Genomic DNA, 23476 nt, shown 5'->3' on the forward strand with positions numbered 1-23476 from the left:
ACTGCCAAATCTCGAGCTGCCTAATCTTACGTGAAAATTAAATTGCAGATCAAAGTACAAAAAAAAAAATCACTCCTAATACAACTTTGAGTGGTTAAATGAGCTGGGAAAACAATTATATTTATGGTTAAAAGGTATGCTTTAATATTCAAGACTTCTTGGTAATGTTCGAACTCCAACTTGCTGAATAATGCAAGTAAACACCTTTACACAATTAACACAATAATTAACACAATTAAATGAATAAAGGAATAGCTAAATGAATCTCAATTTACTGAAGTAAAGTGTTGATGTTAGTTTTACAACTCGTCTCACGTGTGAACATACAAAGACAAAAGGTCTGGTGCAAGTAAAGGTATTGAGACCCAGAATATAGTTAATTTGTCATCTATTAAACAGTAAGTTGATATAGGCCAGTTATTATTATGACTGGTATTGAAGATGAACTGCTAAAGTGTTAAAAGTCCACCTCTTAACTTGCTATTGTGCAGCATACACTTTGTCTCATTAGAAGGTCTGACCTGCCCTAGGGCTAACTATTGCCCAGACCCTGACCCAGCTTGACCCGGAGCAGCTAAATTTGACCGTGAGCTCATACCTGCACAACACACGGAGCCTGAGGAGTGTCTGCAGCACTTTTGTCTTGGAAGTGTCCCTCTCTGGCTGAGCAGGCGGCTGCTCTTTGACTGGGCACTCTTCCATTCACAGTGTTGGGTGAGGTAACCCGACACAGTGGGCAAGGCTGCGTGTGGCTCAGCTGGTCTCCTGTCATCAAGAGGCCCATGTGAAAAGACTGAGAGGTCGCTCTTTGTGAAGTGGGTCAGAGCAACCTGTTCTTCAGCGTAACCTCCTCAACTACTGCTTTTGGTCTTGAATGTTTGTCTTTTACATTGAGAGTCCCATATTAGAATCAAGAATCAACTAACCCTTTTTATTATGTAATTTCTGCACTTAATTGGCCTTAAAAATTGTGAATTCTATTATTCATATTCAACAAATAATCTGATATTGTTTTAGTCTAATTTCAAGTGCGCACTCTCCTGCTACCTTGTCTCCATGGAGATCTGGAAAGCTCCACAGTATGGCTTGAAACATTCTGTCTATGGATGCAAGCAGGTGACTTGACCAGGCCAAGTGACAGGTCAGATCTGTGGGAGGTCGACCCATTGCACAGTAAGAGTGAGCAGATTAGCAAATGTCCTTCCTGAGGGCCCGAAAAAGACCTTTATTATAAGCTAGTTGTATAGTTAAACAGGTGATGGTGCTCACACAGTTTGATGAGGTAAATAGCTCCTCACCGACCATTTAAGACAAGATTTGAATCAGAAAAACACTGTGGGTAAATTAGATGTGTGTATATTTGATTATATTTTCCAATTTTTTATCATTTTTGCAAACTTTAACACTACCAGTGATCATTTGTATCAATATTGGTCGTTGTGTCTGGTGTCTATGAGTCTTGTAACTGCAGCTGCTGAAAGGTACACAACTTAAAGGTGGTATGGATGATTTTTTTCAGCAAATTTTTTATCATATTTCCTCGTGGCGTGGATAAATCATTTGTCCTGCCATGTATCAATCATAAAACGCACCTATCGCTCACCTGCAGCCGCGTCAGGCTCGTCCCCACGTTTCCGCGTGCCTAAGCGCATGGATCTATCATAATATAGTTCCCTCAGTGTACGGGGCAAGATGAAGATGGAGAAAGACAGTTCGAGCTGACTCAGAAGTGGACAGAAATCTACGGGAGACGAGCGATGCGATGCGCTCCGTTGCGCTAATAAACAAACGCACGTGTGTGTTGTATCAGTCCGCACGGGGGAGTGCGCATGCGCACTTCCGCCTGCGTTCTCAAATCGCCGAAAAATCGTCCATACCGCCTTTAACCCTTTCATGCCCATGCTAAATGTAGAGACAGAACATTTTTTAACACTTCACATGTGATCACACACTCGTGGCAAATTCATTTTACAAGATTTTGTGGCAGGAGATTCTGTCCATTGTGCCCGATTTGAATAGGGCCTTGCAAGACAGACCCATTTAATATCATGTGTACAACGGAAATGTTTTACAATTCAACCTTTTGTTGTTGCCCATTTGTTTAAATGCCACAAACAGGTATTTTATAAAGCCATGGAAATGAAATGGCATCTTTGGGCATTACATTTTACTTTTTTCCTCAGAAAAATGCACTCAGGACTGATCCCTACTAAATACTGTGTACTACCTCATTTCCACTTTGAAAAGTTTAGAGATGTCCAAGAATAATACAACACACTCAAATCTTTTTATAGCCTAGCCCCAGTTGTAGGTAGTTTGGTTTGTTATGATCAATAAACATACTACTTGAGTGTTTCCACTTTCCTGCGGTTGGTTCTCGTCAAAACAATCGGTTCGCAATACAATTTTTATCGTCACATTTCCCCACGACTTTGTCCACCGACATTTTCACGCCGCTCCACGTTATCAGCACTAAATAAAACTGTAACTGAATGAAAACAAACTGTGCTGTTCCATTGCTGTACGCACAGGTTTCGTTAGTCACATGTTTCCTTATTTTTAGCAGCAAAGTGTGATGTCGATGTAACTTGCAGCTCTTTTTATGCCACAACCTTTCCTTCAGTGAGCCCCCGAATGATAATAAATGAATGATTGTGAAACGCTTCCAAATATAGCATCATGTTTATATGGATTCATGCATGCACTGGTCTCTGATGTGCGCATTTCTCAAGTGACTCGATTCGACTAGTTCGAAATGGCAGGATTTACATTTTTAGTTTTTTTTATGTATGACTTGAAAGAACCCAACGTTACAATTCATTGGTTTTTCAAATGAAATGGGCACACTGTTGTTGGCATTTTCCACTCTCTCGTACTCTCTCTCGTTTATTTCCTGTTGACACTTCAATCTACATATTCATTTTCAATTTAATTTGTTTTCCTGCACTTCTCTTTGACAACCGCACAACACAAATGGCAGCAGTTGCAAGTGATGTTACCATTTCTTTGGCAACCCTCTGGATCAGTTTGTGTGTGGGGAGAGAGAGTGGAGGTTCTGGATGGAGGGAGGTGGGACACAAAACTAGCAGGAGGAGGGCGAGGAAGAAAGGTAAATGGGTGTACTCAACGTGCCTCACTTCCATCTGTGATTCATCATTCATTCTGCAAACTGTCTTAGAAATGCCAAACAGAAGTGTGTACGTCCATTTATTGTCTGAACAACACTCTTAAGAAGAGAGGAGGATGCTGAAGGAGAAGTGATTGAGTCAGACCTTGTGTATTGCTGATCTTAACTCTATGGATGTTGGCTCTGCCGCTGTCAGTGTTGTATAAGCAGAGTACAGTTTGGTGGGGGCCCGTGGGTGTCCTGGTCAGTGATGTAGCATAATGCTGCAGCAACTGATGACGTTCTTTTTGCCTTGCTCGTGTCTCCCCTCAGCGGGAATCCCTGTTGCCTTCATTGATGCTCGCTCTCCTTTCTGCTCTGCGAATTTGTACATTTTTATATATAGACAACATGTAAAAAGGCTTACATTTATTTGGTTTGGTCTATCAGCCATGTTGTTTATTCTCAAATCTTGCTTCACGCTGCACTCACAAATACATGAAGTCTTGTCATGATACCATTGATTTGCCAAAGAGCTTTCTTTGATACCTTATGTGAATTTTGGTTTCTTCTCGCCAAGCAACCCTCCATCCTGTTCTTGCCAAATAACTGAAGGTGTCTAGCATCACAAAAGTTGCATTTTATTAAAGTGTGTTTAATGATGTGAGAGACTGTAGAAGCCGTTGTGCTCATATATAAGCATTGTATTCCAGTTAATGCTAATCTCTACTGCTGCGTCCCCTCCTTCCTGCGAGCAGCAGCAGCAGCGATGAGTCACTGGTTGTGTGAAAAATGACGTCATTCGTGTCTCCGCTTCTGTTCTTGGTCCAGGGCTCCCGGCTGAACACACCATGCTGCTGCACTGAGCTGGAGGCCGTGCGCTGAGAGGTTTCACCCCTCCCCCCGTCCCGCCACCTTCTGCTGCCCCAGCCACCTGCCCACCTGACTGCTGTAAATATATTGCATGTTTTCTTATCTTCTTATTAAAAAGAAAGAGGATTATTGATCAGTAAAGATTGGTTTGTTTCCATTCTGCAACCGAACTTTCTTCACACGTGTTGTCGGAATGCTCGTCACAAGCTACTCTATTTGACTCTTCATATTGATACATGTCAGCAGACTCTGGGACTTGGGCGTGCTATGGACAGTGCTTCGCCTTGTGCCGCAGCTGAGCCCACTACAGTACCATAGTATTGTCCTTCTTCCTCAGGCTCGTGGTTCTCATAAAGAGCCACAGCACCACGGGCCCTGGTCTGACACCACCTACAGGTAAACAGCTTTTTGTTCTGTTCATGTTCAGATCAAATCATTTGCAACACAATTTGTAGTAAACACTACCACAACGTTTATATATCAACCAATATATCCCAGAAAACGCATTAAGTAAAATTTAAATAGTACATTTAATTTTTAACCTTTAAAGCCCTATTTGGGTTCAAACTAAATTGACCTAATGTACATTATTTTGCAAATGTTGCTATTTAATTATTGAACTCATTAAGTAAATTGCAGCCATTTATCCTCATTGTTGTTTTTGTCTTACAGCCACTCCTGGGTCCCCCACCCAACCCCCTCCCCATCTCCCACCCTCTCCCCCTCCCCGAAGAAGATGTCAGTGAGTCTGACTACAGACATCCAGCAGGAGGGAGAGAGCGGGCCACTCATTGAGCCCTGTAGTCGAGGCAAGACCTCCCCTCAACCACAGGGCACCAAGGACCTGACGGGAGACAGCCAGGAGACTGAGGACTCTGTTCCCCAGGATGCACAGGTAGGTCCCACTGTAGTGGCCACTAATAAGACTCCAGTTCACATTGTGTGATGGCTCTGATATTGAATCTGAAATGAATCTGAAATGTTACTAAAAGAAAGGGAAAGTGAGGAATGTGTTCTTGTTTGTAGCGGAGCACTGCACTTATGGTGTGCTTCCTTTAACAGAATCAGAATTGGAAAAAGGTTTATTGCCTTTGTCATTGAACACAGTTTGCAAACATAGGAACTTGTTTTGACGATAAGGTGCAACACAAAACAATGAATAATAAAATAATAATAATAGCAACGTCTAGCAAATAAAATAAGGCGTGCATGAAGAATTTATGAATGCAATTAAAATAAACTTGGACTCTGATAATGAAATGTTCCACCCATATTTTGATCCAATAATTATAAGCCCAAAATACATAGATTCAGCAGTTTTCTTCCTCACAGCCTCTCTCAGCCTGAGAAGTTTGTCTGTGTCTGAGCTGCTGCTGTGATGACAGTTCTGTGCAGATATGTTGTTTTCAGAGCGAGCGGACTGTCTGACTGCCCGCTGACTTTAATTCACTATTTTCACTGTATTCTATCACTTTTGAGATCATTTCAGTCACAGTCTGTGTCATGTTAAAGGGGCACCAGTCCGTCATAATTTATTAGACTTTATATATCTGGGCTCATTTAACAGTTTGGCCACATTTAGACCTATAAACACAATAATAATAAAGTAAAAACTTTTGCTCCCAAATTTCAGTTGAAAATTCCATTATTGTGCATCCCTACAATAGACATGGATCTAAAGGAAAGCTGCGTTGCATCAGGTTATAGCAGGAGATGCTGATTTCCTCCACTAGTCCCTGGGCAGGTTGTGTTTACACCTTAACCGCACCAGACTGTTGACTCACTTGTGACCACCGTTTTTGTGTTACGACACAGGACTCTTTTCTATTGCTGACGGACATACATTGTACACTTGGTTTAGGGTTTTGACTTGAGACAAAAATAATAAATCCCCAAAAAGAATGGAAAAGTTAAACATGTAATTTGCATCAAACATACATACAAACATTGATACACGTCAAAACAACAGTACACATGATATTAATGTTTGTATCTGCCTTTCAGAAACGGGCTTCTAACCACAGCCATGGAAGGAAAAGGGCCAAAGTAAGTGGTTCATTGGTCATCAATCACATATAGTCCATAATTCATCATCCGGTTGTCAATCACAGCCATCAGAGCAGTGGCAGATGAGACCGGGGCTATACAGAGACACGTCTCTGTATAGTATAGGAAAGGTCTCACCCAAAATACCATCTCAAATCAACTCTTCCTCTATTTTCCTTGTACATAATAATTGTATGTATTTTCAAGCTGATGTTTATAATGGTGTGCTTCCTGTCTTCAGGTCTTTTATCTAAGACAATGATAAGCCCATTCAAGAACACTAAAGTTAAATGTTTATGAACTTTGTTTCAGTCTAATGCCAAAGTCAAACTGGTACGAAGCCTTGCCGTCTGTGAGGAATCCTCTGGTCCTTTCTCTGATGGACCTCCAGAATCGGTAATTTGGTTATATTTTGATTATTTTGATTTGCTTTTTTAAATACCTTTTCAATCTTTAATTCAACTGTGATATTTTAGGACATCATCCAGTTGCACATCAGCTGTCCTTCAGATAAGGAGGAAGAGAAGTCCTCAAAGGATGAATATGAAAATGAAGAAAAGGAGAAGAAGGATAAAGTTCCTCGAAAGATGTTATCACGTGGTATGTTTGAATTTAAATACTTTGAAGACATGAATTCGCTCATTTGCAGTGTTGGAGGCATAATGTGTCAAGGGTGGTGTCGAGAATATTTCCAATAAAGGAAATGGGGATTCCATGCCTTCTTAAATTACCCATGGTCCTTCACTGCTAAGGCCCCAAAGCATCATTAGACCCGGAGCAGCATAAATGAAATGGCTCGCCTGACTGTCCAGTGTTGTGGAAAATAGTGGAAAGTGATCCCTGAAGTGTGTGGGAGACGCAGAGTGATGGACCTCTCTGTAATCGGCTCCGATATGTCGATCCGCCATGAACGACCAGGCACGCCGCTGCTTCCGTGATGGGGGCCATTTTGGGATCTTTGGCGGCAATACTTTGGCGCCACTCCTTTCTGATACAAAACTGTGTGCCTTTGGTTGCTTTCAGATTCCAGTCAGGAATACACCGACTCTACAGGCATCGATGTTCATGAGTTTTTGGTCAACACACTGAAAAACAATCCCAGGTTTGTAGTTTCATTCATTGTCTTTTTAAATCTGACGACGACTGCTAGAAATAACTTTATACTAAATGGTTGAACTACACTATTTTTGTATCGCTTGATTTCAGTTGAGTTAATCCATTTACTCAGCGAGTGACCCACCTTTTCCCTCCCTCTGCCCTCCTTTGACCTCCACAGGGATCGAATGATGCTGCTCAAACTAGAACAAGATATCCTGGAGTTTATTAATGACGACAAGTAAGGCCGCTCTTCAAAGCCAATCCTTGCATTTATATTTAGGACAACCACATTCCCAGCTTCATATTTATAGTTCATGGTTGTGATGGGCTCTCGATATGCCCACTATTAGTTTGTAATGTCGTGGTTACGCTACATTCAGCTTTGCAGCACATCTCCAGTAGTGTTGGACAGAAGTACAGAAGATGGAAAACTAATAATCTGTGTCATCAATGCCATTATCACTCATTCTATTAATTTATCGTTTGAAATAGTAATTCAGACTGATTAAACTATTGTAAACTGTCATTTTCACTCCTGCTGATGCTTTTACAGTAACCAGTATAAGAAGTTTCCTCAGATGACTTCGTATCACCGCATGTTGCTGCACCGCGTGGCTGCTTACTTTGGGATGGACCATAATGTGGATCAAACGGGAAAAGCGGTCATCATTAACAAGACGAGCAACACGAGAATGTGAGTTTGTGACTTTGTGTCCATACAGAGAAATCAAAGATAAGAACAATTGATAAGAGCTTCACCTCCTATATTTGAAAACGCTGATTGACAATAGATAAAAGGGTTATTGCAGAAGGACCGAGAAGTATACACATGTTTGATCAGCACTAAATTAAATGTGCACTGTGTAACTTGTGTGTAACCTGCTCGTCTCCCTGGAGAGGTTAGTGCGTTGCCTTTATTGTTCCACAATATGACACAAAAAAATATTTTTATCCATGACCTCGAGCAGGTGACATGTTACAGGTAAGATCTGTGGCAAGATGACTCCTGCTCACACAAAAATCATAATTGCAATTTTTTCCCCAAGCAATATTGCGATTTGATTACAATTATTTTTACTGCATTAAAATCAAGTGCCGGAACTGCTCAATTTGCCTGACATTGCTATTGTAATATACTTTTCTAATTGTAATGTATTGTATTATAATTTGATATGTTTGCTATTGAATCTGCACGGCGCACCTGAACTACACAGAAGTAAAGCACAAGCACATGAAAGGGAAGAGCAGAGGGTTAAACATGAAGACTCCAGTCAGCTGCAGGACGCACGGGTGCCTCTGCCATTTATACAATCGCATTTTGTGATATCACGATATAATATCACCATATCATTTAGAACTAGTAAGAATGCTATATTTTAAGGTATTCAAACACCTGTAATTGAATGCAAGACATATAAATGCCATATTATGAAACATTCCTGGCAAAGGAATACCACCTTTATGGAGACAAGCAGGTCACGGCATAGCCTCTACCAGAAAGTTTACGTAGTGCATCTTTAAGTTAAAGGCGGTATGGACGATTTTTCGGCGATTTGAGAACGCAGGCGGAAGTGCGGACTGATACAACACACACGTGCGTTTGTTTATTAGCGCAACGGAGCGCATCGCATCGCTCGTCTCCTGTAGATTTCTGTCCACTTCTGCGTCAGCTCGAACTGTCTTTCTCAGTCTTCATTTTGCCCCGTACACTGAGGGAACTATATTATGATAGATCCATGCGCTTAGGCAAGCGGAAACGTGGGGACGAGCCTGACGCGGCTGCAGGTGAGCGATAGGTGCGTTTTATGATTGATACGTGGCAGGACAAATGATTTATCCACGCCACGAGGAAATATAAAAAAATTGCTGAAAAAAATCGTCCATACCACCTTTTAAATAATAAAATCTAGCCTATTTCTGTGTTATGTTTAAAAAAATATTATGTACTAAAAAAAAACTATCTTGTTTTTTCCACAGCCCTGAACAGAGATTTTCCGAACACATTAAGGATGAACGTAATATGGATTTCCAAAAGAAATTCATTCTTAAAAGAGATGATGCCAGCATGGACAAAGATGATAATCAGGTTGGTGGTCATTGAAGCACCTTGCAAGAGTGTGAGTGACAGAGTTAATCCAGAAGTAGCAAATGTAAAACCTCTGTTGTTGTTGTTGTTGGTGTTGGTGGTGTTGGTGGTGGTGGTGGTGGTGGTGGTGGTGGTGGTGGTGGTGATTTTTTTTTTTTAATATGTCTACAATATTTGTAATGTGTTGCGCTATTCTACTGCAAGTGATGCACACGAGGGAAAGGGGAGTGGGAGTGTCTGCTTTATCTTGAAAGAAAAGTGGTGTAGTGATATAAGGCATTGCAAAAGTGTGTTTGTTGCCACCTCACCTTGTGGGGTTGCCTCCTGGCCGTCCCGCGTGCGTGCCGCTTTGTGCCCACATACACACTGGACAGATAGCAGTTAATCGCTCACAACTGCAGTGATTTATTTATGGTGTTCCAGGTGAAACTCTTCCCCCGACTGTCCTAATGCACATTGTAACAAACGACCAACTACAAAATGCAACAAAACAATCTGCACCCAGACAAACAACCACATAGCTTTCACACCCCCTGGTGGACTAGAGGTGGAATAGCGCTACACAGAGAGAATAGTTTACCAATGCCCCACTGATTCAATCAAAAACCCTGACTAAAACAAGTTCTCTTGTGTATCACATTTAAGTGGGAACAAGTGGGAAGTAGATTTGATGCTTAGTCTGCTCTCGTATTTTTAATTTCCTTTTAAATTTTTGTCTTTTTTCTACAATTAGATTCGTGTGCCACTGCAGGACGGGCGGCGAAGTAAATCTATTGAGGAGAGAGAAGAGGAGTATCAGCGGGTACGAGACCGGATCTTTGCCCGAGAAGTAAGTTTTTTCCCATGGCAGGCCTGGGATAATATGTAGTATATATTATTGTTCTATCACACACACAAATAACCTTTTACAGGTCAAATAATGTGAGTAAATGAAAGACATACATGTAAAAGCTCCGTTTCTGTTATTTCACTATTAACAAGACACTAAACACAAATGATAAGTTAGTAGCCAAGGTATATTATATTTAACAACATATTTAATAATATGTAGGTTTCCTTCTTTTTGCAGTCCTCTCAAAACGGATACATAAATGACAACAGGTAAGATCACTCCTTGAAATATTTCTGTGGCCAATGTTAAAGGTTTACTGTACTGTAGTACTGTACTTTTAGAAGAGGAGCCAAAAGTCATGTAATTTTGTTTCATTTCTAGTCATTGTTTCTTACTGTAGTTTGTTGAACTCTATATCTATAAAGTAGCTTTTCTTTTCTTCCCCTAACATCCTGGCACTGACACTGAAGATGAAAGTCTAGGACTTAGTGTTGCGAGATAGTGAAAGGAGAGGCGAGGGTCTTTTTGTTCAAATGTGCATTATTCCACCGCCGTCTGTTATTTCACCAAACTACTTCCTGTCCTCAGATCCAATCCAATAACTTTAGCCTTGTTTTTGAATGTTAACCCAACAGACTCTCCACTGAGGGCTACTGCTGTAGCTCTCAAAAGAGGAGGCAGATCTTTAGGTACTGGGGCACTGCTGATGTGTGTTTTGACATGCCCATATTCTCAAAGTGGTTTGGTGGTGGTAGTGGTGACTTGTGGTGGTACTTCTCTGCTTGGCGTTGTGGGCTGATGGATGGCTCATCCAGCACTGCACCGTGGGGCTCTCCAGGGCCCATGCATGGCTGCTTTGTGGTTTCAGAGGACTGACCTACTTACCCTTTCCACCCATCCACTGTCAACATTTTCTATGAAGTAACTGCATTGTTTCCACAGTAACCTGTTTGTTTTGTGATTGGATTGCAGTTTTATGTTGGCATGTCACTTGTTTGATTACGTACAGCAACTGTAATTACTATATTTCTAAGGATTTCTGCAATACACTAGTTGTAGGGAGGATTCTGACAACCCAGATAACCTCAAAGTTGAACAAATGTGTACTTTTTCCCTATATAATCTATACAGTCTATAGACACGAGTATGCATGTCATAACAATAGCCAAATGAAAAATTATAATTTATGTGATTGGAAATGTTATTTTGCAATTGCCACACATTGACCTCCATGATAAATAAAATGGACTTCTAAAACAAAATACTTTTTAATTCACACACCTTATTATAATTGTCAAACGTTTCAATAAAAGTTGCTGCTGCAGGATGTGAAATAGGATTTACTTTTTGGTCAGGCGTAAGTGACTAAATGCAATTGAACTGTTTATCTGAAGAAAACGGCTTGCATAGAGCATAGCATTTGTTACAATACTTTTATGGCTCTTAACAGCAACAAGGTCACGCCAGGCCTTTCTGTGCCGGGTTACCATGTTTCTCCTTGTGTCTGGATGGGTTTGCCCCTCAGCCTAAAACAGGCTCAATAGATAATCCTCCAGCTAGGTGGCCCTGACCAAGCCGAGCTCTGGAGATGGGCCCCTGAGCGCTGACTGATTCTGCTCACTGCCCCTGACAGGATGGATCAAATGCAAGGAATTAATTTCCCTCTCTCAAGGAATTAATAAACAAATAGCATAACTTTATTAGAATTGAATCATTAAATATTGAATTTGTCACATTTGAATAAGAGGCAGGCATAATACAAGTCTGATTTGCTTAGAACATGGAGTGATTTAAAGTTCAAGCGATTTGTTGTCAATAAAGTACAATCTTATTTTTTTTTTTTTTTAAATAATTTTCATTACACTGCCTCCCCAAGCCTGGCCAGCTTCATGTTTGCAAATCTACACCAAGTACTATGGTACTATCTTCATAAACAACCGGAATGACAGTAATTTCCTCCATAATTCGATTGAACAATGCTGCGTAAAGGGAGGAGCAAAACACTCAAAATAAGCACAGTACTTCTAAAAGCAGAAAATGAACACCTCCATGTGTCTTTCTGTGTCTGTGCACGTGAGGAGCCCAAGCGGTCCCTCCTCCCTCCTGCTGCTGGAGCTGCTCTCATCTCTTGTCTGCACACCAAGCAAACAAGTGTGAACCGATGACGAGCGCACCCACCCCGCTCTAAAATAGGTCGTGCACAGAAAGGAGGCCTCAAAATAGATGCTCCCTTAATTACAGTCTCTATGAAATATTTATCAGCCTAAGCCACCTTCAAACACCACCTACTCAGGCTTGAGCTATAAATCGCTCACCGTGTTCCCATCAGACCAATCACCGTGAGGACGCGTGCATTTCCTTTTTATTTTGTTTTTTCTAAATAGGAGGATACAGATAGTTTGTTCTGCTAAGACCGTAGTATTTATAACATTGTCATGACTGGAACGACGAGAGGTTTTTAAAGTGGTGTGTGACTGTTGGTTTTCTTGGCAGCTATCCTTTGGGGGGTGCGCCACAACACGCCAAAAGAGTGTGTATACAGCCACATAGTTTACAGACCGTAGTGGTGAACACGTGGTAGCAAGTGGTCCTTTTGTAGAACGTGGGTGTGAGTGTCGATGTACATTTTGCCCTAAGAACTGAGCGTCTATGTACATCCATACGTTTTGACTGTTTTGTCGGGGTAATCTTTCATATCTCATTGTAAAAGCATGTTTTTTTTATTTATTTTTTTACAGTATTCAAATGAAAAAGACCCTTTGTGCGTCGATCCATCGTTGTCGTTTATGTACTTTTCACTCACTGTTTTACTGCCATGTATCCTGAGGCATCTTCACCTCCCGCATGTGTGATGGTTGTCCCGTGTGTGTTTTCTCTGGGTGTGATTGTGTCATATGTGTTTAAAAAAAGTAAATGTAGTTCAGTTCACAGTGTACCTTTGCCTGATGTGAAAAGCAGTTCGTATGTGTCTGCGTTGAATGCCCCATCCTTACGTATGTCAATAAGCCGTAATTCTGCTTTTTTCCTTTTCCGACACATGATCTTTCCCTTTTCTTACGTTCCACTCTGTTCTGTGTTCATAATCCATCTTGTATTTTTTAACATAACAACCCCACGGCACTCTTGCTACGTCTTCAACGCCCGTTTGTAACTTCACTATGAGTTCAACTACCGTACTTTCTCTTGTCCACCTTGAAAAAAAACATGATATTTTTTCGTCCATTCCCTTTATCCATTCTGTTGTCCCTCAGAGGGAACCGCGAGAGCTCGAGCCGGGCGTCCAGCAGTCGTCAGAGCAGCACGGACAGCGACATGAAGTGCCTGGAGCCGCGGCCCTGGAGCAGCACCGACTCGGACAGCTCCAACCGCACCCTCCGGCCCCCCGTCACCAAAGCCAGCAGCTTCTCTGGCATCTCCATCCTGACCCGAGGGGACAGCCTGGGCAGCAACAAGAGCTCCCAAGGAAGCTGTAAAGGCTCCAGATCTGGTGAGTGTGAGCGTTTTGTTCTAAAGGGTCTTAAAAGCGCTGAACTTGATTTTGGGAAAACGGATCAGTTGAAACTGTTCACAGCAGCCCAGACTTAGTCCTCACTTTCCTAACACATTCCGAGCATCGCGATGAGATGAGTTTATAAGCACTTTTTACATCTTTCCAGACCAGAGTGGAGCTTTGTTGTCATTGTGAAGCTAACAACAACTAGCATGCTAACAACATTCTTCCCAGGATCAAACATTTTGTAATTAGATGCATTTGACCCTAGTGCTGAAAATAGAATAAATACCCCCAAAAAAAACAATCACAGACCAGAATTATATTTTCATACCGTACCTTTTTTAAAGTAGATAAGAACGCAAGTAGATACAGAAGTAAAAGAACAGATAACTTATAGAAAGATTTAAAAAAACACTCTTAATAGAAAAACTCTTATAAACAAAACTCTTACAGACAAAACCTCATATTCTTAATAAGGAATAGAAAGAAAAAAAATAAAATGAGACAAAAAAAAAATATAATAATGGTGGCAAAAGTAAACCCAAGTGATCCCAAATATTTGCTTGTGTTGAGGTAGAAAGTGAAGCTGAATAATAACGGTGTATAAGCATGCCCTCTTCCTTTTTCCTTTTTTTAACCAGAGTTTGCCCTATAGTGACGAGGAAGCTATGAGTAACATTCAAATGTCTTGGCAGCAGTGGTCGAGAGTGAAATGTAACATTATTGTTTCCCTGTATCCATCATGTGTCCTTGCCATCACTAGGCCTGCCTCTAGTCAGTCCTGATGTGTGTCCCCCACCCACAGTCTCTCAGTCGAGCCGTAGCTTGCTGCCCTGCCCGCCCCAGCCCCCTCAGCCGCAGCCCCAGGCCCCACCTCAGACTGCTCTACTGCCCACTCCTCAGCAGCACCCACTGAGCAACCACATGATCGCCCAGGTAAGAGCTGCTCAACCACTGTGCTCATGCTGTGTCAAAGAAACTGGGACAAGATTATGTGTGGACGATATTGACAAAAATGAGTATCTCTTAACAATATTGAGAGGATATTTTAACAAGGCATCAAGAATGTGCTGAAATATGCCTCTAAATGTCCCGTTTAAGTCTAGAACAAAATGTGAATGGACCGTAAAAATCTTTTTCAAGACATTTTTAACGTTTTAAATTATAGACGTTATACTTGATATTCAAATTTTACACATCTCCAAAACAACAATTACGGTACTATCATTTTATTTATATATATATATATCTGCCACCTCTAAATGTAATTTGTAATTTCACATTCAAGAATCGTTTCACTATTCTTTGCTTATTAAAACATTGTATGCATCCAGTACATCATTTCCTTTCAAATGAATAAATTCCATCAGCCTAACTCCCTCCTCCAGTTTCCCGTGTGTCATCTGCTCACTGCTGCTTGTGTCTGGTGTGTAGGCCACTCTGCAGCCCTCTCAGCCTGTCTCCTTCTCCAGTCCTTCCTGCCCCCAGGTTCTCCTGCCAGTCTCTCCTCCCCAGCAGTACACTATGGTACTGTGCTCTTTCACTTTCACTTTCTCAACCGCATTTCTCACATTTAACTCTGCAAACCTTGTGATCAGCTAACACCAGTCCACAAGGGACATAACATCAGGTTTAGTCACTATAGGAATAATAATCCAAAAAGCATTTGTATTTGTGCATCACAAATGTGTGCACATACAGAATTACACAGTCTGGCTAAATGTGTGTGTTTGATAATTTTATACATTCAAATTTTAATTGAAAAAAAGTTGATTTATTGAACAATAAACATTAATTTGGTATAAGTTCCATGTGGTATCAAAATAGCAGTTGCTTACTTTGATTTTGCCGCAGTATTAAACGCCTAATTTAAGAATGTATTGAAATAATGTTTGAGTCTTTAAATGTAGTTTGTCTCTGGACAGGGTGATGAGCTGCCGCCTCAGTTCACGCAGATGACATTGAGTCGACAGGGCTCCAGTGAAAACCCTGAGCCTCCCCAGATTTACCAGGCCCCACCCACAGTGCTCACCCAGCACCCCCCTCCACAGACTGGCTACATCATGGCCACAACGGGGCAGCCTCTGCCACCTCCATCTGGATACCAACCTGCCACAGGACACGCCCACCCTCCTCCTCCGCCGCCGCCTCCATCACAGCCTGTCATACAAGCCCCGCCTCCACCACAGAGCTACATGGCGCCTCCTCCACCCCAGCAGGTACCACTGTCTGCTTTATTATGGAGCCTTAACCTGCTGAGTTAGTTTTGTATCTTAAATGTTAAGTGAGCTTTGAAGACCCCATGAATCATAGAGCTTGAATTTTCAGGGGCTAATGAGGATCTTGTAAACTGTAATCCTGTCCAAAGAGTGAATATATGTGTATGTACTAGCAAGGGGATTTGCATCTTGTAAATAATGTGTTTTAGGTGGTTATTTGCAGTTCTTCTTATACTAGCTCTGGTTTTGCGTATACTCTACCGCCCCATCTCCAACCTGCCGTTCCTCTCAAAAACGCTGGAACGCATCGTCGCCGCCCAACTTCACACCCACCTCCAGTCAAACAACCTCTATGAACCCCTCCAATCTGGCTTCCGCCCACTTCACAGCACTGAAACAGCCCTGGTCAAAGTACTCAACGATCTCCTCACCTCTGCAGACTCCGGGGCCCTCAACATCCTGTTACTACTAGACCTCAGCGCAGCCTTTGACACTATAAACCATTCCATCCTCCTACAAAGGCTGCGCCAACTGGGTGTTGAGGGCTCTGCACTTGACTGGCTCACATCCTACCTCACCAACAGGCAAGAGTTCATTTCCCTCTTCGGTCACTCATCCACCCTCTCCCCAGTAACGCAGGGGGTCCCCCAGGGCTCAGTCCTCGGCCCCCTCCTCTTCATCTGCTACATCTTCCCCCTTGGTCACATCCTCCGCCAACTCAACCTGGACTTTCACTGCTACGCTGACGACACCCAGATATACCTCACCACCAAATCCACCCAAAACCCTCCCCTCAGCCACATCGAAACCTGCATCTCTACAATAAAATCATGGCTCACTCTCAACTTCCTCAAACTGAACAGTGACAAAACAGAGCTCCTCCTCATTGGCACCAAATCCACTCTCAATAAAACTGGTCCCTTTTCACTCAGCATCGACACCTCGACCATCACCCCCTCTACCCTGGTACGCAATCTCGGTGTCTTCATGGACCCCACCCTCTCCTTCACTCCCCATGTCAGCCACATCGTCAAGACCTCATACTTCCACCTCCGCCGCATCGCCAAAATCCGACACTGCCTCACCCTCCCCGCTGCTGAATCCCTCATCCATGCCTTCATCTCCTCCCGCCTTGACAACTGCAACTCCCTCCTCACTGGCATCTCCTCCCATTCCCTCCATAGACTCCAAATGGTCCAAAACTCCGCTGCCCGCCTCCTCACCCACACCCGGTCCCGTGATCACATCACTCCCGTTCTCCGCTCTCTCCACTGGCTCCCCATCAAGCAGCGCATAAACTTTAAAATACTCCTCCTCACCTTCAAAGCTCTTCACCACCTAGCCCCCCCCCTACCTGTCTGACCTCCTCATCCCCCACCGCCCCACCCGAGCTCTCCGATCCTCCTCCTCTCTCACCCTGGCTGCACCAACATCCCGACTCAAAACTTTTGGCGACAGAGCATTCTCCCGAACAGCACCCCGACTCTGGAACTCCCTCCCCCAACCTGTCCGCCACTCTCCCTCACTCACAACATTCAAATCCCGCCTCAAAACATACCTCTTCACCCAAGCCTATGACCTCCCCTACCCCTAGCCTCCTCTACCCCATTGCCTACTCTTCTACCCCCTGTTACATCCCCATCTTTTTCTCTCTACTTCTTCTGTCTTGTTCATTTTATCTGTATATTAATGTGTATTGTACGTGTTGTCCCCCCCCTGTCTGTAAATACCCCCCCCCTTTTTTATTATGTTCAGCGTCTTTGGGTCACTGAAAAGCGCTATATAAATAAAAGTTGTTATTATTATTATTATTATTATTATTACTACTTGACTTAAACTGGCATAATTTTTTTTATGACCCCACGTACCTTTCTGCACAGTCCTCTCTCACAGGGTCTTTTGTACGTGTACTAAAGTATTGGCAGGCAGGAGTGCTGTGTTGGCCATTGTGTGGGTGGTCAACAGTGTGAAGTACAAATATTGACCCCCATGCAGAGTGTCAGTTATGCAGATGAAGGAGGAGGCTGGAGTATCGATCCTTCCTCTGTTTGTCCGTTTGATGTCTGGTTTTGAAATGCTTTATGCTACATCCATTATATAACCAAAGAATGGCATAGAAATGGCCCATTAAGTGGTGTTCATTAAACTAAAAAATAATTAACTATTACTTATTATTATTACTAAGTAATAGTAGGGCAAATATTACAACAATTGAAGATAACTAGTTCCTATCTTGGCCATATCAAATATATTTCCTCAATAACTGTATTTAATACATTATTTGTATTTATTTAGTTGTGCTTGTGTTAGTAAAATGTTTTGTTGTTGTGTTTCTCACATGACTGGTGCTTTGTGTGTCTTCAGATCCAGGTGTCGTACTACCCTCCGGGGCAGTATCCCAGCTCAGGCCAGCAGTACAGGGTGTCACAGCCCATCTCCCACCAGGTGTCCTACCCTGCCCAGCGCACGCAGCCCATTCCCCAGCCCACGCAGCAGTCAGGTGGGCTTCATTTTACCATTTCAGAAGCTCAGTCTGAGCCTAATGTCTCTAAAAATGAATAAAAATCAATGTGGTCCTGTTTACCTTGAGTTTCTTTGACCTCGACACCTCCAGGTCTCCAGTCAATGATGCCCAACCAGCAGCCAAGCTACCAGAGTATGATGGGGGTCCAGCAGCCTCAAAATACTGGCCTGCTTAACTCCCAGAGGCCCCCCATGGGTGGACAAATGCAGAGTATAATGGTTCAGTATCCACAAATGCCCTCATACACGGTAAGTACTAGTTATTCAACAGCTCTATCTAGTGGACATTTGTATAACTTTCAGTTTGAGTTTGGTAAATTAAATGAGTTTTGATTTGGCATTTGTACTTTGTGATCTATTTAAAAATCTTTTTCTCTAATTATTAGTTTGTGTTTGTATTTAGATTTAGTCAAAATTTTATCTTATACTTATTTTTACTATGGCTGCCAAGTATTTGTGCTTGTTTGCACTAAGCTGTTTATTTATATTACTAGTTGTTGTTTAGTCTCTTCCTAGCGTGTCAAAGCACATTCCTAGTTTGTGAAGTTTTGTTGCGGGTTTTGTGGCACTACAGCTTTCTTGACTCTAACCATTTGGTCTCGTCTCCCAGGTTCCTGTGGCGAACGAGAGTCAGCCGGTGGTGCAGCAGCAGTACCAGCAGCAGGTGATGGTGCCCGTCAGCCAGTCTGTCCAAGGCCCCATGCCTGTTTACTACAGTGTTATCACTCCCACCCAGCAGAATAGCACAAGGTACAGCGCCACACCCACAAAAACAGAAATAACCGCCTAATGTTAAGTACAGATTAGACATCAGCTCTTCAGTCCACACAGGGTTGAATTATTGTTATATGCGTTACAATTCATGATTAACATTAAGTGTCATACATTCATCCTTTTGTGTTGTATTAGTTTAGATTATGTGAACTTTTGTAAATGGTTTCTTTCATCCTTTTTCAGCCCCTCGGTGGGTTACCTGCAGCCCCCCAATTCTGAGCAGTATCAAATCACACAGTCGCCGTCTCCATGTAACCCTCAACAGTTGCAGCAGCAATATTCAGGTAAGCACTTGGAGCATGGCATATGTGCTGTGCCTCAACCACTCGACCTCCGGGCAGCACAAGCTCTCATTCTTTTCACAACTGCTACGGACTCTAGTCACCTGGATACAGAACTAAAATGATTTCATGATGAAAACTAATAATAAACTGTTTTTTTATGCATAGGAGTTCCACCTCCTGGTTCTGGGGTAATGGTTATGCAGCTTAGTGTCCCCAATGGGCCCCAGCCCTCACAGAATCCTCCTTTGGTTCAGTGGAATCCCTGTAAATACTACAGCCTAGAACAGCGTCCCAGCAAACCAGTAGAGCTCTACAAACCTGACACCAGTCCACAGGTAAACACACCCCTCGCATGTCGAGTGAGCCCTTCAATCATTATTAACAACAAACTCATGCCCTGTTATGTTAATGTGCAGTTTAGGGGTGGGACGAGACACCATTTCCATATAATTTGCAACAATCGGGTCAATTCACAATTTTGGCTACCTGATTTTTTTTTTTTTTTTTTTTTTTAATTAAAAAAAAATATTTAGTACTTTGCATTTATTTTGATGACAAAAATGAATTGTTTTCAGTATACAGGCTTTTTAGTAGTATAGATGCATTAATAGCCTGGCTTTAGTCAACACAAACTATTATAGAGACCAACTCTGCAGTGTAAATACACATGCACCCGGGACAAATGCTGTGCTTTTCTTCTTTCACTTGAAGACTGGAGCTCTGCAGAACTGTTGCAGTAACTAACATTTATATATCAATAAAACTTGTGGAGCGCTGTGCTGTCCAGTCAAAATACACTCCAACAGAAAGAATCGTAGCACCTCCGTCAGCACCTCAAAAGTTCTTGGTGTGAGGTCTGAGCTTCTCTCAGTACTTTTAATACCACCGCACTGCAGTTCCAGCCTGTGAGAGCCGGAAGTTACACGTAATTTGATTGATTTGATCCGCTCTTATCTGTTCTATCAGCTCCTCCCTCATTGCTGCTGCTCCAAACACTGGTGCTGAGAGAGACAGGAAGAGTGCTTCTTTCTCCTTCTTTCTGACCAAGATAGGAATGAACAATGTTTATGTTTGAGGATGTTTGATTATATTCTTAATAGTGATTGTCATTAATTATCTACCTCAATATACATCCAATCACTTTTGAATAAATGCTTGTGTTCTGTCACAATTGGGTTGCTCTCTACATGTGGACTACAGCTGCTCAACCTTTTCACAATAGTGCCAAAAGTAAAGACAGGGAAATTAATATCTAAAAGTCGTTCTACACAATTGCACAATCTCATGGCAATTTAATTCTTCTTAATTAAGATCTCGTCCTATCCCAGGTGCATTTACAAGTTCACATTGTGATTTGGACTGATGGCACCGTCCTCCCTGCTGAAGCACATAAAGATAATCATAAAGATGACCCCAAACCTAATCCTTATCTTGTAGTTCTCTGTGGGCGCCAGATGGGCCCCTCTGGTTAAAAATCTGCATCAAATATTGTCCCCCCATTTTTCATAATCATATATATGTTCAGAATTGCTTCCATCATAGCACCTGTTAGTTCATACCACCTGTCATATATTGTGTAGGTCACTACACAGTTGACCAGTCCCTTGGCGTCTCCCACGCAGTCTCCAACACCGTCTCCGTCTGGCAATGTCTGTGCTGGTCTGGGGCCAATCCCACTTCTCTCCCAGTTCCCCCGTCCCGGGGGACCCTCTCAAGGTACTAAGGGCTTGTACATATGAAACTGAAGTGAGTCTAGATGAGAGTATATGTCCATACCTCCATTGTAACACTGATTCTGATTTTCAGGTGATGGACGTTATTCGTTATTGGGGCAGCCTCTTCAGTATAGTCTGTGTCCTCCGCCCCTAATGCATGGCCAGTCCTACAGCTCCCACCAGGTCAGCATGAGCACTCCCCCAACACCAACAAGAGAAAACCACTGTGTTCAAATGTCCACACTAGTCTCTACACAGGGCACTATTTAGGGCTCACACACTTTTACTGCTGTTCGAATGTCCAGCAGGTGAAAGACTAGTGTGCTCGAATTTCCCACAATGCACCTTGAAAAGTAGTATCCAGCGCCGGTCACTAGACTAGTAAATATAAACCACAATGCATTGCTAGAGGCAGAAAAACGACAGTGAACACAACACGACTAAATGAAAGAAGATGAAGAGCTGTTAAAATGTGCTGTTGACTCGAGAATATGAACAAAACAACAAATAAACTGTACACAGCAAAGATGGTAGCGCTAGCTGCCTTCGCTCGAGGCTCGAGGCCTCCATTTGTTGTTGAATGTGAGATCCATGACCTGTATGGTGATTATGAGTCCATAAATATGTGCGTGCCATACTGATTTTACCAATATTTATTACAGAAATCCATTTTTATCTTGAGTTTTACAAATTTTCTTTTTTCCACCCACACTATGTAATGAATGAGGTGTTATGGGCTGGGGTGGACATTCGGACACAGCCAGTGTACCTGGTGATCTGACTGTAATGTCCTGTACAGGGCCAGGGAGTCATGAAACATGGAGCAAGAGGGAAAAGGCAGACCCTTAAATCTGCTTCAACAGACCTCGGAAATGATGTGGGTAAGTCCTCCCTTTACCCAAATGCAGGTTAAGTATTATACAACATACTTTTACAGTTCTAGATAACCTACTTCTGTAGCCACAGGTGACTTGAGGCAGACTGATAGGCAGTTAACGGGACAATAGTCACGCTCGTAACAGTGTGAGCATGTTCATGCAGACATGCTGAGTGCTTTGTTTGTTTTTCATCAGTGTTAAGTCGAGTCTTGGAGGTGACGGATCTGCCAGAGGGAATTTCACGTCCTGAGGCCGAAAAACTCTTTAACCAGCTGTCCATGTGCGGTGCCAAGATCCAGTGGCTAAAAGAGCCCCAGGGGGGACGAGGAGGGCCTTCAGGGGCCAGTGCTGGACCTGGGGGGATGAAGATGGATGGGAGCGACCTGGCCCACCTCTACACTGTAGTGGCAGTGTTTCCTAGCACCATGGCCGCCCAGAGTGCTTCCTTCAAACTTAACAACAGTGGGGCCAGTCACTTCAAACTTCGGGCTGCCAAAAAGAACTATGATCTCCGTGTGCTGGAGAGAGCCAGTTCTCAGTGAGGGGCAGGAGAGCGCAAAACAGACAGACTCTTGACGAAATGGTGGGAACGACCGGACTGCTCTTAGTGTTCTATCGAAAAACCACAAAAGAAAAAAAAACTTGATGAGTTGATGTGTCAAATGTACAAAAAGGGAAACAGGTGTGAATCATGCGGTGGCTGGCGTTCGGTTCCAAACACGAAATAGTTTGTTTTTAAATCATGAGTTTTGTTCAGTATTTATAGCAGAAGAGCACACAAGACACGTGAGCATGTGTTTCACTGTTGCCGTGGAATGTGTGCCTCCATCTTTCACCGCCATGGGACGCTCCCCACAGAGACGCCGCACAGGCAACAGGGTCACGTAGCACATAAGACACTGGACAGTCGACCTCAATCAGAGCCCTTCGTCCTGGCCCGCTCCACGCGCAGCCAACATTCTCTGCCTCCCTCAGCTGTCTCCCAAAACATTATATTTATAAAGTTTCATACGCACAGTCGCGCACTCTCTGCTTTCCTGTCTCTTCTTGGCCATGTTCTACTCTTGCCTCCTTCTCCCTCTCTCACCTCCTCTGCTCCTCTCTTGCACTCCGCCCTCTAGCTTTCTGTTTGCCTTACTGCTGTTGTGGGTCTCTGTATTGCGCTGATATTTTTCTGATTTTTATTTTATTTCTTTTCCTTTCTCGGGAGGGGTATTCAATATATTTATATAAGTGATGTAAGGAATAAAATAAATCTATATATTCAGTGTTTTTTCTTTCCTGAGTGAAAAGTTTTGGCCTTCCTTTCTCCTTCCTCCTCCCCTGTTCATGCCTCTCTCCTCCTCTACCTCACTTTGTCCTCTCCCACAGCTCCCTGCTCCCGCGGTCGCCCACATTGTGTTTGCGTTTTTGTTGACAGCTGTGCAGAACGTATCAGAAAAAGTAGTTAAAGTGCACAATGGTTGCATATGTCTACTGTAAATTTTATTTAATCTGTTATTTTTGTTTGTTTTTAAAAATATAAAAAGTCGAGAAAAATCTATCTAAA

General features: G+C 42.7%; 1 protein-coding gene across 8 annotated transcripts in view; it reads left to right on the forward strand.

The window, feature by feature from the left end:
* The window catches only part of r3hdm2 (R3H domain containing 2), a 42869-nt gene extending 19393 nt beyond the window's left edge, over positions 1 to 23476 (forward strand). The window contains exons 2-27 of one of the 8 annotated variants that reach the window (XM_072451730.1): positions 3938 to 4057; positions 4226 to 4375; positions 4652 to 4874; positions 5984 to 6025; positions 6338 to 6421; positions 6502 to 6625; positions 7049 to 7127; positions 7302 to 7361; positions 7677 to 7817; positions 9101 to 9209; positions 9943 to 10038; positions 10279 to 10310; positions 10677 to 10730; positions 13293 to 13528; positions 14298 to 14470; positions 14969 to 15061; positions 15460 to 15753; positions 18118 to 18253; positions 18368 to 18525; positions 18887 to 19026; positions 19234 to 19334; positions 19500 to 19669; positions 20915 to 21050; positions 21141 to 21232; positions 21849 to 21930; positions 22123 to 23476. In XM_072451730.1, the coding sequence (XP_072307831.1) occupies positions 4716 to 4874; positions 5984 to 6025; positions 6338 to 6421; positions 6502 to 6625; positions 7049 to 7127; positions 7302 to 7361; positions 7677 to 7817; positions 9101 to 9209; positions 9943 to 10038; positions 10279 to 10310; positions 10677 to 10730; positions 13293 to 13528; positions 14298 to 14470; positions 14969 to 15061; positions 15460 to 15753; positions 18118 to 18253; positions 18368 to 18525; positions 18887 to 19026; positions 19234 to 19334; positions 19500 to 19669; positions 20915 to 21050; positions 21141 to 21232; positions 21849 to 21930; positions 22123 to 22469 (3138 nt within the window). In that variant the 5' untranslated portion in view covers positions 3938 to 4057; positions 4226 to 4375; positions 4652 to 4715 and the 3' untranslated portion in view covers positions 22470 to 23476. Of the gene's footprint in view, positions 1 to 3937; positions 4058 to 4225; positions 4376 to 4651; positions 4875 to 5983; positions 6026 to 6337; positions 6422 to 6501; positions 6626 to 7048; positions 7128 to 7301; positions 7362 to 7676; positions 7818 to 9100; positions 9210 to 9942; positions 10039 to 10260; positions 10311 to 10676; positions 10731 to 13292; positions 13529 to 14297; positions 14471 to 14968; positions 15062 to 15459; positions 15754 to 18117; positions 18254 to 18367; positions 18526 to 18886; positions 19027 to 19233; positions 19335 to 19499; positions 19670 to 20914; positions 21051 to 21140; positions 21233 to 21848; positions 21931 to 22122 lie in introns of all 8 variants that reach the window. The other 7 variants (XM_072451723.1, XM_072451725.1, XM_072451727.1 and 4 more) reach the window with 7 other exon arrangements.

Source organism: Eucyclogobius newberryi, unplaced genomic scaffold, assembly GCF_026437365.1.
Source record: "Eucyclogobius newberryi isolate DKJ021-1_F unplaced genomic scaffold, fEucNew1.0.hap1 SCAF_19, whole genome shotgun sequence".
Taxonomy (NCBI): Eukaryota; Metazoa; Chordata; class Actinopteri; order Gobiiformes; family Gobiidae; genus Eucyclogobius; species Eucyclogobius newberryi.